The 15,109-nt window shown below is 43.0% G+C and overlaps 1 protein-coding gene across 1 annotated transcript; it reads right to left on the bottom strand.

Moving 5' to 3' along the window:
- Positions 1-444: 444 nt before the first annotated feature.
- aox6 (aldehyde oxidase 6) lies at positions 445-13,433 on the bottom strand. Its single transcript, XM_070994086.1, has 35 exons — positions 13,292-13,433; positions 12,394-12,451; positions 12,180-12,276; positions 10,947-11,055; positions 10,565-10,691; positions 10,239-10,300; positions 9,899-9,976; positions 9,638-9,718; positions 9,315-9,459; positions 8,955-9,047; positions 8,694-8,845; positions 8,523-8,616; positions 8,327-8,436; positions 8,039-8,223; positions 7,545-7,707; positions 7,331-7,414; positions 7,075-7,244; positions 6,865-6,991; positions 6,608-6,730; positions 6,074-6,170; positions 5,760-5,884; positions 5,462-5,595; positions 5,259-5,346; positions 4,861-4,947; positions 4,566-4,757; positions 4,255-4,482; positions 4,036-4,131; positions 3,808-3,936; positions 3,583-3,657; positions 2,790-2,842; positions 2,598-2,712; positions 2,439-2,504; positions 2,037-2,225; positions 1,745-1,912; positions 445-1,019 (listed from the first exon to the last, which is right to left on the bottom strand). The coding sequence occupies exons 1-35, from the start codon at positions 13,343-13,345 to the stop codon at positions 969-971; spliced, it is 4,005 nt and encodes a 1,334-aa protein (XP_070850187.1). The 5' UTR covers positions 13,346-13,433; the 3' UTR covers positions 445-968.
- Between the last annotated feature and the right edge of the window lie 1,676 nt (positions 13,434-15,109).

Here is a 15,109-nt window from a genome sequence, read left to right as displayed (position 1 = left end):
GACTAATGGATTTGCAGGCATCTTAGCATGTGGCTACAAGAGGTTAGGCAGGCGTACCTAATAAACTGGCGACAAATTGAGTATCTGTGACTTCTTGTTTGTAGAAGCTTTGGCTGGTCTCTTTCTTTCTAGCAAACCAAATGCTTATAACATACCTGTTCCAAAATCCATCTACTTCATTTTAATTCACAAATTTGCCTTTGTTAGCCGTTTTAAAGAAGTCCTATTCAGATGCATTAGGTGAGAAGATACGGCACAGATACTGAGCTAAGACACAAATATCACCTGAACTATCTGTGATACGGCTGCCATTTTTATTCTGATAAAACATTAAACACATCAATAATGTAGCTGTTGACCCAAAATCTGACTGTATGTGACCAAATGTTTGCCTGTTACATTAACATCACCCTCAGGTATGTCTACCCAGCGCTCTCTGCTTACTTGCATCTCCTAACCTCCTCCTGTCACACGCCTGATTAACAGCACTTCCTGTCGCTGTCGCAGGCCTCATCGCTGACGGACGGGACCGCGGCGCCGTGGTGCATCAGCCTTGGTCCACAAATCTGTTAGTGTACAGACAATTGCAGACTGCTTAGTGTGGCTGAACTGTGGCTCTGTGCTTGTCTACTGCAACTGAATGAAGACACCGGCTTTATTGAGTGTGTTCAAATAGTGCTTCATGATTTACTCTTCTGTTAATGATAAAGCAAAGTGCAGGATAAGAGCACAAGCAAAACTATAATCAATGGAAGTTCAAGAGGTCATAAAGCATCGCTTTCATATTATACATGGTGAAAAATGAGAATACATGTGCAATGAAAAAGCATCATTAGTAGGTTTAAGATTTACATGTGCAGAACGTTTATAGAGTATTAGTGAAGGGACTGGTTTACTTAATCACGGTTGGTTACATTTTAGTGCAATTTAGCTTCAGTTTGATCACATTACAAAACACAGATTTAGTGTTAGATGTTTAAAGCCCATGGTTTGAAAGATCCTGGTTTGCTGGCTGGAATCTGGAAACAAAACAAAACAAAGAAACTTAAATATAAAATGAACAGAAAGCAATAGATTGGTGGTGCTCATTTTAAAATGTTTTGGAATGGACACAATGAGTAAATACTTTAGGCAATAAAGCTTTTCATGCTGCAATAAGTAAGCATTTAGAATTCATATCATTAAGGAACACACACCAAATCATTTTTATGTTTCTTTTATTTAATTTAAGTTATGATGGCTTCATTCATCTTAATAGGGTTTAACAGATTCTTTGAGGGACACCAAAACCTTTTTCTTCTGAAGGCCAAAACTGAAACTTGATGGAGGGCCATGAGCCAAAGGCAAGCACATGTTGTTTTGTATTATATTGTATTGTACTGTACTGTACAGTATTGTTTGTATTGTATTGTACTGTACTGTGTTGTTTTATATTGTATTGTACTGTAATGTACAGTATTGTTTTGTATTGTACTGTACTGTACTGTACTGTATTGTTTTGCTTTGTATTGTATACTTCTCTAGTGTACTGTAATGTATTGTACTGTATTTTACTGTACTGTACATCAGGACGGCCAAATCAAACATAATTGCGGCCCAACTCTGGCCCGCAGGCCCCACTTTGGAAGGAACATTTTGAAAGAAACACAGAAAACTTGAAAATATACAATCAGTAAATACGAACAATAATACGAACAATAAAACAACTTGTACAATCAGAACGTCAGTATTTCAGCACTTTTACCTTCTGAGTGAACGGAGAGGCACAAGCCAGACAGGCCCTCTCTGGTGTCGCGGGGCTGTCCAGAGGAAACGGGCCCACTAAGCCGGACTCTGAGCGGGCGGCAGCCACAGCGTCTTTGATGGCGAAGAACACGGAGCTGCCCAGGAAGAGGATGGGTTCTCCAATACCCTGCAGAGCCGGAGAGTCAGCGGGGACATAACATGTTACACAGACTGATGTGAAGTCTGAGACGAGGCCAACGAACATAAGAAAAAATGGACTGTTTATAGTTCTTTATGTCATGACCTCTGACCTTTGACGAGTAGATGGCGAGGGGGTTGTGGGAGTCTGACAGCAGATAAACGTTGAAGCGAAGCGGCATGTCGCACACGGCGGGGATCTTATACTGAGACGGACCTCGAGTGTACAGGAGCCCAGAGGGGGAAAACTTCAGCTCCTCCAGAGTGAAGAGACCCAGACCCTGCATGAACGCCCCCTCGATCTGAGAGGAGGAAGGAAAGACAGATCGATGAAGACAGCATGGTAGGAAAGAGGAAAGAAAACCTTTACTTCCTCTACGGAACCACAAAAGTGTGAAAAGAAAATATGCAGGAACATCTGCCACTTCAATTTGATGTATTCTGGAATATGTCAGCAAATATTTAAGACACTGCAGCACAGAAATGCTTGATTTTTACACCATACAATGTCTCACCTGGCCGATATCCACCGACGGGTTCACACTTCTGCCGATGTCGACCACAATGTCTGTCCTCACCGTCTACGAGAACCAAAACAGGGAAAAGTTCTTTCAGATTCTGAGTCCGTTCAGAGTTCAGATGAAAGCTGCTGGGATGATACGGTTCAGCCTGACCCTGTAGTCTCCTGTGAGGCAGTCCAGCTCCACCTCACAGCAGCACACTCCGAACGTGAAGTAAGCGTAAGGCTCGCCTTCCATCTTGTTCCAGTCCATGTAAAGGTCTGGACCCCTGAGGACACACAGGAAGCTGTTACTGTCACTTAAACTTAAGTACGTTCAATCCGACGAGCTCGATTTGTGGCGTACCTGTAGAATCCAGTCGCTGATAGACTGATTTTCTTAAAAAACGCTGCACTGACCTGAGGACAAAACAAAGTAACATTCTGTCTGTTAGCTGGTGTTCATTAAAGACATGTTAGGTTTTGTTGAAATGAGGTTGTATGAGGGGCTTTTCCATAGTCCGTAGTGTATTACCTACAGTAGATGATTGGAATATTTTCACTGCTTTATGTTGCCATCAGACAGCCCTTTGTGATGGGAAGCTATGCTCTTTTCAAGTCACCAGACTCCACTGACAAAAACAGTAATTTTACCTTACAGAACATGGGAGTTGCTGGTCCTCTGCTACCTCGACTGGTTGGTTTGTTTGGGTTATTGTGTGAATTTGGTGTTTTAGAGGTTTAATTCAGATCCACCAAAGTCATACAATAAGACAAGCAAACTAACCAAAAGAGGCAGCAGTAGACCAGAAACTCCTGTGTGCTGCAAGGTAAAATGACTGCTTTTGACAAAGGAGTCGATAGAACGGCTTCAGTCTCTAATCAAAAAAGGATGTCAGACAGCGAGGTCAAGCAGTGAAAATATTCAAAATTCAGCATCCACTTAAACTGATATTGATTTTCTTTGGTGGACCTTTGGTTTAGGTGGCTAAAATAGGTTTTGCTGCAGACCTTCTACGCTGATTCTATCTGTGTCTCCACACCGGAGGCAGACAGACCAAAATAAGCCCAAAATATCCCTTTAAAATGCTGTAAACTCCCAAGTTTCCAGTTTTCCCACAGCAATCACTGATTATCCATGTTTTCCTTTCTTATCATACCCAACTCTCCCATGATCCTTTGGGGTTCTTCTGTCTGATTGGCTCCAGTCGCTGGTACAGAGTCTGGCATGCATTCTGAGAGAAAGAAAACATATGATTGTATTATTATGATTTTCATCTGAAAGATGTTCAGTCAGGCCTGAAATAAGAACATGAAACATTCTGTTCTCTGCGGTAGAAGTTGGTCAAAAAGAACCAGCAATAAACGCAGGAAGTGGACTTCACCTTGACCGCCATGCCATTGGCGTCGGTACCATAGGAGGCAGCAGAGGGGCAGGTGTTGGGAACAGTGTTGGTGCCAGTTTCACTGATGAAGATCTTAGAGGGCGGGATGTGAAGCTCCCGACTCGCCACCTGGCAGGAAACAGACGGTTGTTATTGTCATCAAATCCCTGTAAAGGGATGTAACTAAAGAAAATGACTACATTAAAACAGCAGATTTTGTCACAGCACCTGTTGCATCTTAGTGTGGATGCCCTGACCCATCTCCGTCCCGCCATGAGCGACCACAACAGAGCCGTCTTTATAGATGTGGACCAGAGCTGCGGCCTGTTACGCACACAGACAAACACAATGACAGTCGATTCAAAAATAAAGACGACAAAAGTGAAGTTTCTGTGGAAATTAACAAAGCAAAGCAAGTCGAGAAAGACCACAGTGAATCCCACAGACCTGATTTAAGAAGCTCTCTCCAAATGCAATCCCATATTTAATGGGGATGATGGACATGCCTCTCTTCTTCCAGCAGTGCTGCTGGTTGAACTGGTCCACAGCTCTGCGGCGGTCGCTGTAATCAGACTTGACCTTACATTCCTCCCAGCAGCGCCACATGTTGTCTGGGTTGAACTCAAACTTGTAGGGGGTGGTTGACAGCCCTTTGTACATGTTGATCTCTCGAATCTGAGGAAGAACACGCTTTTTTTTTTTCACATTCACAAAATTATTAAAAATCAAGCGTATGCTACGACAACATGGAGTAAGACCTGGTCTACAGGGCGTCCCAGCACCATGGCCACGTCGTTGATCATGTTCTCCATGACCATGATGCTCTGGGGCACGCCGAAGCCCCTGAAGGCGGTGTTGGAGGGCAGGTTGGTCCTGCACGCGGTACCACGACCCCGCAGGTTGGGGATGTTGTAGGCGTTGTCCATGTGAAGCAGAATCTTTTCCACCACCTGCAAGAAGATGAAAGTCAACAATGGCGTGCTTTTTCGACTTTCGCCTTCTCTCTTTCTGAAGCCTGAAGTTAAATAACAAAAAACAGTCGCTTTTACCAACCAGAACAGATTCATCGATAGCGTTGCCACCGTTGGCATAGTACTGGATATCTGCAGCAACGATTCTTCCATCATTCATGAAACCCACCTGAAACAAACAGCAGTCAGCCATCAGGATTGCTGATTGCAGGATTACATCTCTGCCTCTGCATGCATTAAAAAAGCTGAAGAAAGTGGATGACTTGTAACAGTGGCTCTGACTTTTGGCTTCTGACCCCTGACAATGAAGCAATGACTGATTATGAGCCCTCATGATCCCGTATTTCCTTTCTCAGATTGTTAAATTTGAAAGAAATCTGATTTTTCTTCTTCTCTGTTATTCATTTAATGATTTGATTTGAGGAGGTTGGATTGGAGGACTTATCTCGGGTAAATGAAAGCCAGACAGCGTTATCGTACTTTGTATTTTCCCAGGACAGGGTGGCGACCTCCTGTGATCAACATGTCCTCGCCTCGCTCCAGGATGCAGCGCACCGCACGATTGGTCCTGAGCAGAAAAACAATAATACTAAAAAACTATTTAAGAACATTTACTGACATTTATGTTCATACGCTGTCTGTTTTAAGAGATTCAGTTCCTGTTTGTTGTTTTTGTGACTTACTTCCATGCAGCCACAGATGTAATGCAAGCCAGGATTGCGGTTTTTGTGACCTTCCCGCCAAAAGCTCCACCCAGCCTTTTGACGTGACAGGTGACTCTGTTAGACGGGATGCCCAACGTCTCTGCTACTGCATCCTTTAGCCAGGACAATGAGACAAAGCAGGCAACAACAATCCACCTTTAACTAGCAATGACTTCCTGATGGAGACCTTTGCGCTCTTCGTCACACTGATGCACTGCTACACCTTTATTCTGTTCTTAGTTACATTCCATCTTATACATTCTCTGTATCTGTGTACCTGAGTTAAAGTCGGCCACTGGGTGGAGACGTAAACTCTGAACTCCGCCTCCTCGCCGACAGGAACGACCACCATACTCTGGGTCTCCATATAGAAATGCTCCTGACCACCGAGACGAATCTCTCCTGAGGAAACAAACACGGTGATGTCAAAACGCTTCTGGATGATTCAAAAATAAATCCAAACGAAGAGCAGCAGTCACAAAGTCTTTTGAGCAAAATGTAAGACAAAAATGACTTGAATTCAGAAATATGAATAAAAACAGCATGTTTCAGGGCGTGCATGTTCTTCTACGGGCAGAAACAGACTTTTACCTTCATAAATCTGATCGACGGTTTTGAAGGCTTCGGTCACATTTCCGCTCTCGATCACCCTCTGAGGCTTGTAGAAAGACGACTTCTCAATGGCTTCCTGTCACACAAGAAGGAGCGCGATGAAGACTCACACATTTGACTTGTGAGAAGTGTGTAGTGTAAAGTATGACATATTCAAATCTCTAAAGTCATAATGTCCAATGAAAATAATTCCCAAATTAGATGTGAAAATATTCTGGCTCTACATGGTGCTCCTCTCATGTTTCAACCAGTTTCAAACATTGTGGACCCCATTTCAACAGAAAAACATAAGACAATGGGGTCCATAAACACAGGTAAGAATATCTCCTATTGGAATTTTTCAGGACAAGTGAATGGAAACTCTGGTTCAAGTCACAAAATAGAATTTAAACTGTAAGGTATCGAGAGATATTAAATTGGTCAGGCTGAAATAGAAGGTAATAAGTGTGAAATGATGCACAAAACCGGATGTGAAGTCGTGGTGCAGTCACAGTGAAAGTGCATCTAACAGACCTCTACGGTGAAAACCGGGTCAGGCAGGTCTTCATAGCTGATCTTCACAGCTGCCGCTCCTCGTCTGGCGTGCGCCCAAGTATCAGCGACCACTGCACACAACATCTGACCAATGCACGACACCTGCAGGCAAACATTTCCATGATATATTTCTGTTCTTTTGAGGATTATATATAATCCACCATGAATGTGCCTATAGTCACACACGCACACACACCATGAAAGCGAAAACATAAAGGCGTGTGCACTCACTCTACCTCGCTCTCAGCAAGCAGCTCCTCATCGTAACCAAACATTGAGCGGACTTTCTTCCCGGGAATATCTTTGGCCATGATCACGTCGACGACACCAGGAAGCTGCAGAGCCGCGCTCGCATCCATCCCTCTGCAGGACGAAAGAGATTCACATTCAAGAGTGTGTCAGACATCGTTGGCTGGAAAAAATTTGAAACTTCGCTTGCTCCTTACGTGATTTTAGCATAGGCTCGAGAGCTGGTGACCACAGCCAGGAAGAGCTCCCCGTCTGTCCTGGGCATGTCGTCACAGTACACGGCCTCGCCTGTGGCCTGGCTGATGGCAGAGCGATGCATGATGGGACGTCCCACTGGGTCCTCCTTGCTCTGGCCCTCTGGCACATGCTGCAGAAGAAGAAGAGGAAGCAGGTGGGTTTATTTACTTTTACAGTTGGTATTAAAAATGCTTTACATGAGGGATGCTTCCTGACCTGGAACTCCTGCAGGCTGGGCTGGATCTCTCTGGGTAAAGGCTGGATCTGCATCTTTTCAGGAAGCTCATCTGTAATCACATTCTAGGAGCAGAATCTCTTTGTCAGCCTCTGGTATAAATATCTCGCAGAATCTGCCATGTTTGATTGAATGACATCACATAAAAATCTACACCTGAAGCCAAGAAACTTCATTTTTGTTGGCATGTCCTACCATTTCTCTGAGCTTCTGCAGGACCTCCAGGTTAAATTTGAAGAGGAAGGTGAGAGCCAAAGAGCGACGAAACTCCACCTTTCCTCCAGGAGCCGAAGGAGGGAGGAGCAACTCATCCAGGAGGACGTCATAGGCCCGGCTGAGGGTCTCATCGTCCCAGGGCCTGAAGGAAACACAGGATGCTTTTAGTGCCTCTCGAGTCATGTCTGCTTTCTTTTATTATCACCTATGCTGACAATGGAGATGCTTTCCAGTTTCAATTTACCAAGAGACAGGAAGGAATGAGAGAAGGAAGGTGGAGAGAAAAGGAAAGGAAATGGGAATCACATTCGTAGAAACAAAATAAATCAAGGTTTTAATGTCAGAGATGAGAGGAAGAAACAGAGGACAGAAATGAAACTGATGGAAAAGGACGAAAATCCACTTTGGATCAAAAAAGAAAGGAAAACAAAAATATGAATTGCACAGTGCCTGACACAGTGCATGACTCAGACCTTGTGAACAGGGCTGCGCAGGTTTTGGCAGCGCTAACGGTGGTCGGCCCCATTCCTCCGTAGTAAAGACTGACATCCTCAACCACTCTGGACCCCTCCGAGAAAAGCACTCTCATCCCGGTCGTCACCGTGGGGAAGGAGCTCTCCTTCCTGGGAGCCTGACGGAAAGTGCGAACAAACTCCCCCTGCAGGACAGACGACGTGAGACAAAAGGGACAAACTTTTAAAACAAGATGCACTGTAAAAAATTAAGCTACACAACTGCATGTAAAAACTTTTTTTTTTTACCTTTCTGGAGAAGGGGATTAAAACAGAAACAACAACCTCCTCTGGCTTCAGGATGGTTTTTCCAAAGCTCACAAAGAAGTCTTGATTGAGTGGAACTTCTCGTCTTCCTCCTGGTGAAGAAATTTAAACACGTCTGACATGAATCCACATTTTTCTACAGTCTCAACAGCAGCGATCTATCAAAACATCCACTAACCATTCGAAATGACGCTCACTTTGCAGCTCCCAGCAGCCAAAACAGGGTTCAGGTCTGAGTTTGGGTACGCACTCATGATGTTACCCCCAAGAGACTAATTACATAAAAGCAAGAATAATAAGAATAAGAATTTCTAATTGAGCAAGCAAAGTTGGAGTTAAGTGTCCTTACAGCAACGTTACGGATCTGCTGGCTTCCCAGGTTCCACAGCTGTTGGATCAGGGCTCTGAACAGTTCCGTCTTCTCCTCCGGAAACTGAGGAACCAGCTTCTCCAAAAGGGACAGAAGCTCGGACAGACTGCAGCCCGCTCCCACCGAAACGCCTGCAGAAAAACCAGTGCTCTTTTCTTATGTGTCCAGTCAGAAATCTATCCTGCTTGCGGGCACATTTACTTTACATCACAACGTAAAGTGCACAGGAAGGTTACCCACCCTGCGGTGTCTGAGTGACCTCAAACAGCTCCATAACCCTGGTTGGAGATATTATCAGAGGATGCACGACGCCTTTGAACTTAATGTCTGGACCTTCAACATGAAGCAGAAAAAGCCGAGTTGAGTTCAGCTGGTCTCAATGTGCATAAGAATAACACCCCGTTCACACCTGATATTAAAATGTGATCTGGATCCAGACACGTTATCCACTTGAGGAAAAATGCATGTTAATCACTGTGATCAGAATATGATCACAAACCTCACAGACGTTCTTCTCGAGTCCCAAGATCTCTTGGCGATGACGTGACTCTGGCCCAGAACCGAGGAAACTGGATGAATAAAGCAGGTTTTACCGCTCACCTATGTTGGTGTTTCCCAGGACCAGCGGGGCTTTAGGGTTACTGGTCTTCAGCTGGACCAGCTCCTCCAGCGAGGCGGGGGACACCCAGCTCATCCTCTCCCCCGAAAAAGTGAGAGTCGCTGGGTTCGCTCTTTCCGCCATCAGCTGTGGACAAAGTGCCAAATTTATACCAAAATTACTATTAATGATGTGAGTAAGTTTGTTGCATCAATAATTCATCAAATGTAGACTTGAGACAGGCGTGCAACATTGCTATTATGTGGCTAACATCCATGAATGTCAGTGAACTGTGTGTTGCCATGGGAAACAACTTGTGCCTTACAATCAGTTCAGGAGGGAAGATCAGCTCCTGTGTCGGGTCCAGTGGCTGAAACTCTTCCTTGTCAAACAATTGTGGCTTTCTCTGGTTGTGACGTTCACCACGGAGGGGATTCACCAGAGCAGCGCCGCAAGACAAGAGCGAAGTGAGGCGTGAAAGACTTGTTCGGTGAAACAAAACATGACATCTCACCCTACTTGACGGGCATGAAGGGACTTTATTCATGGAGATTAAGATTAAAGAACAACATCAAAGAAGACTCACAAGCTCTGATTCATCAGCAGCTTCCTCTCCATTGAGACAACAGCTTCCACCTCCATTGGCTTGGCAGCAGTTGGCTTCCTGTTTTGATTGATATGTTGTAACACATTTCCCATCGTGTCAGATGACTTGGCTTTTATCAGCGGGAACAAAAGCATTCTCCACTGTTGAGGCCTTTCTGCTGAATTTTTTCCTCAACCTTTTCCCACCCTTTGCTTTGCTATCAGATCTGAAACTCTGAAACACTTGCAGTCGGCTATAAAACTCTAATATTTAACATCATCTCGGAGCAGACTGTGGGTTATTCCTGAATTAGCAAACATTCGAGGGCTGAGCTTTGTACCTGACAAAAGGTCCTGCAGCCATCAACAATTGGTCGATATCCAGTGCACCGACACAGATTACCTGAAAAACAACATACAATGAGGACAGGGCTGGGTGCAGCTTGTTTTTCTAAGGACTGTGTGCAATACTTAGAAAATACTAAAAATCACTTGTGTGTGCTCCTGTACATATGGATTATGACTAGAACAAAGCAATGCTGCGTTGAAAAGGTGAGAGAAGGACAGAAAAGCACAAATACACCATATACATCTCTTATTTCATACCTTTAAACATTACAGGGCATGCAATTGTAACAGATTTTAGAAAACATGAAACAAAACAGACCAGCCAGAGCCTGTGTGATGTCCTCCATGGTGGGCTGAGGCTTGTTCCTCAGCAGGGTGTACATGGACATCACCATCCCTGGTGTGCAGAAGCCACACTGGGAGCCATGAGCCTTCGCTATTCGCTCCTGCAAACATCAACAATACCATCAACAATCATTTAGTTCTAGGTTTGCACATAATTAATTAATTTTAAATAATTAATTATTTTTAGTAAAAAGTAATGAAATGAAGGTTAAAAGAAAAAAACTTTAGAGAAAACTAGCAGTAAATATCTATGCTTGATTAGTTGAAGTAGCAATAAATAAAAAGGCGTGAGGTGTAATGACTGTCAGGGTAAGCCAATCAGAGGGCTGACACGAGCGAGGCCTTCCAGTACTAACCTGCACAGGGTGGATCCTGGTCTTGGTGCTGCCAATGCCCTCCACTGTGATGACGGCGGCTCCGTGGAGCTGGCAGAGCGGCAGGAGGCAGGCATTAGCTGAGTAATGTCTGATAGTGCGGTGAAGGTACATTAGGACTACAACTGCTAAAACTACTGCTAATGATACTATTACTACTACTTCTATCGCTACTTATGCTTCTTCTACCACTGCCACTATAGTACTACCGCAGTGGTGTCCAACCTTGTTTCTGTCTTTTCTTTAATTTTTGCTTTTTCCTTGTGAAAAACTCGATACTTTCAGCTACCTTACATCACACAATTTGTGAAACCAGTCTGGTCGAATTGCTCACAAGTGCTTTGACCTTTCGGATATTAAATGTCAGCACTTCCTTATTTTATCCTGTGGGACATTTGTGTGAGATTTTGTCATATTTTAAGTGACCTTTGACCACCAAACTCCAATGGGTTCATCCTTGAGAGGACATCTGGACAACCCAAAAACATAACGCCTCGGGTCATGACCGTCGCCAGCGCGAAGGCATGAACAGAAACAGGGAAAGAAGATTAGATTATTCCCACAATCACCTTTCCTATTTATTATTAATTCCAAGTTAAATGGACAGTTATCACAGTTTGAGGGCGAAATGCAGTGTGCAGTCCAGCAACTGTTCCACATTTGTATGAGTGATTGATTTTCTCCTCATGTGCCACAGGAGAGCGAAGGTTGGGACAGATGTTGTATTGGTTTGGCGCCAGGAAAGGAAATTCTGTTAACTCCCAGCTGTGGATGCCGAAATCACTGGCAGATAACCAGCTCGCACTCAGACTCCCTCTTGTTCTTGAAAAATCTAGTTTAGTGAATACACTGACCACAGTTTTTTGTCATTGTGGAGTTTAACCAGCCATGTCCATGGCTGAACAAATTGATTTTCTGCTCCATGCTGCACCCAGCTGGAACAAATACTGACCTTGGACCTCATTTTTATTCCCAGACCGCTCCCTCACAGCTGTGTGTCCATCGGGGGGGAAACCTGAGCACTTTTCTGTTTCTCTTTACTGCATGAATATCTCCCAAGCACCCAGTGAACACAGATATGGTGCAGTTTGTCTGCACAAACAATAGCAGCAGCACTCATTTGGACATACTCAGAGGATTTACTGCAGTCAGGTTTTTGTGCACACATACCTCAGCTGTGCTCAAAGGCCTGGAGAGGCAAAACTGAAAGGATACACAATGCTTTTAGTAGCAGGTTGGTAGCGCGACACCATGACCGTGCACGCCCCGCAGCCTCCGCCGCCGCAGCCATACTTGGTTCCAGTCAACCTCACTGAAGCCACAGTCAAGGAAATACCAACCTGCAGGTGGTGCTCACATCGACATAAAATTCAACCAGATCAAAAAAGACACATCTTTGGAGGGGGATTGAGTCTGATCTGAAGGATACGCTTCTCTCTGAGGAAGGACAGCAGCATGGTTTCAGGGTCCACATGGTCCTCCGTGACCTGTTGTCACAGAGAGACAAAAATGTCAGGACTTTCTCCGTCTTCTGCTGGAAGGACAGTTACAAAAAGCTTCAAACAAATCACCATGTTTACAGGAAAGAGAGAGGGCCAATCGATCTGCAGATTATCTTCTCAATTCCATCTGATATGTCACTAAATCATCACAGAGCCATTCCTACATTCCCAGAGCCTCAAACAAGTGTCTCTTTTTCTCTGAGCACCAATCCGGAACCCAAAGAAAATCAAATTAGCATCACATGTGGCCAGAAAAAGCAGAAAATACTTCAATTTTGGAAGCTGAGACAAGCAAATATGGGTCATTTATGCTGGAAACGTGACTCAGGAGAGCTGCAGATTATTTTTTTTTATTCCTTGCAGCTGCAAAACAAACATCATGTAAATTCAAGGTGAGGTTCCCTGCAGCCACACAGTTTCATTTAAAGGCAAAAAAAAAAAAAAAAAAAAAACCTGCTCACAAACTGTATTTTCTAGTCATTATAAAGCAGGTGTGACAGCAGTTTCAGTGAGATGTGGCGTTCAGGTGAGGGTTTTTTTGTCAACACCTGAACTAACATAGCGTGAGGGGTCACCGGTAACACCTCTTATTCACTTTGCACTTCGTTGACTAGTTTTCATTTAATGTAGCTTACTGACTGCTTTCATTTTCCAAACCTTGAAAACTACTTATTAGTAATTAAACGAACTTTTATCAGCAGTAACGTTGATGAAAACATCTTATCACCTTGAAAACTAACATTTATGGCGGAAGTTAGTTTAAACAATCTAATAGTAACTACTACACGACACACTGTTTAAGACTTAATTAAATACGGAACGTACCTTTTTCCCGTTGATAAAGAAGCACAAGATATCTCCTCCTTTCCCTGCAGACATGTTTCAAGTGCAAGAGGAAACTTAATCAACATGAGATCAAGTTCATCCATGACACGACTTCCACCTGTCGATACTTTCAGAATAAAAGACCCAACGCAGAAGTGTGTTTATTTCCTCTTGCATTTACCTATCTGTAGCTTAGTTATTTATTGCTTCATGATTATAAATAACTAAATTATATATTTTAGGGTTTAAATGCGCACAGATTTTTAACATGTACATATCAACAACTCTGATGAAATAAAAATTTAAGCACCATGTAAACACTGTATATGACATGCATATGCTGGACATAACCACCTACCTCATGTATGAAAAGTAAGCTATTACATTAATCACTAAATATTTGTTGCAGTACTCTTTGCACTTTGCAACCTTGCACCATTTTCCTCCCGTTTACATTTAATAGTTTCTTTATTTGCATAGCACCGTCACATAAGTAAGTGCTTTACATAAGTGCATCAAAGAAACACAATAAAATATGAACATAAAATCAATAAAATGAGATGAAAAGTCTTTGTGCACTCCTCAAAATGAGCACAATCATGTTCAACCCACGATACTTATATATTCACATTTTAGGATATGACGATTTTGAGGTATTTTCTACTTGAATTAAGAGTTATTAAATACAGATTCATGATGTTTTACACACTTTTTTTTTTTTTGTCCAAAGTGAAAACCTCATGCTTTTATTTTGCATACAATATCAATTGGTTTCCTGCCTCTCTCTGTCTTGATGCATTCAGAGGCAGAAGACGCCCACTCCTTTGACTTGGGTGACGAGACAAAACAACACGAAACTTATAAAACGAACATCACCTTTCATGGGTATCAGCGTTATTCAGTGCTTTAGGTGGAAGTAACACATTAAATTAACTGTAATTGTAGCTGAATATCTTTGTGAAGGTGTGTCAGATAACTGAATCATACTTACTTTTACTCTGCAGACATAAACACACAACACTTTATCTCTGCAGCAGAATCTTTTTAATAATAATTAACCTGAACAATGTCAAGCACTGTCCTGAGATCAGTTTGTTTTGAGGGCTGAATGCGGTTCAACACAGCTGTGGATCTTACCACAGGAGGGAGCTAAAGGACAGGACTGCAGAGGAGAAACACCCGCAGCAGCAACACGATCACTTCCTCAAAGGTCTTTGAACTTATTTTAAGTTCTGTTCTGTTTTCTTGCATATGTGTGACTTTGGTTTGAAAAGTGCTCCATGAATTATGATCAGCGGTTTGGTGCTGCAAGGTTCAAAGCTCAGCCTTGTTTTGATTTATTTGACAAGACAAATATGTGTACATGCCAAAATGTGACAACATGTGCTCCTCTTCCTTTTTGTTCATGTTATTCTTATTTTTCTGGGTTTGAAATGATTTACTCTCTTCAGCCTAAATGTACTCTGATAAAACTTTTTGCTTGACTGTCATGATAAGCTATTATATTATTATCAATTTAAAAACGGTGTCTTTGGCGGAGTACAACACCCAGAAGTCTCTTCGCCGCGTTCTTTTATCCTGTTTCGGCATTTCATTTCCTTTGTTAATTAGACTTTAGCTTGCTTATGGGAAAACTGCACTTTAGCAAACCGATGAAGAATTAAAGCAGCAAGTTACATAACTGATTTTTTTTAGTCAATCAGATGTCAGTAAATGTTGGAGGAAAAAAAGGTGAAATTAGGGTTGAACACTGAATATAGGTAGAATTTAAAGGTACTGGCTGTTTAGTAATTCTGGACACAAATCTGGGCCTTCAGC

Source organism: Chaetodon trifascialis, chromosome 24 (genome assembly GCF_039877785.1).
Source record: "Chaetodon trifascialis isolate fChaTrf1 chromosome 24, fChaTrf1.hap1, whole genome shotgun sequence".
Lineage (NCBI taxonomy): Eukaryota > Metazoa > Chordata > Actinopteri > Chaetodontiformes > Chaetodontidae > Chaetodon > Chaetodon trifascialis.
Note: the sequence above shows the minus strand (reverse complement) of the source record. Positions and strands in the feature narration are given on the sequence as shown.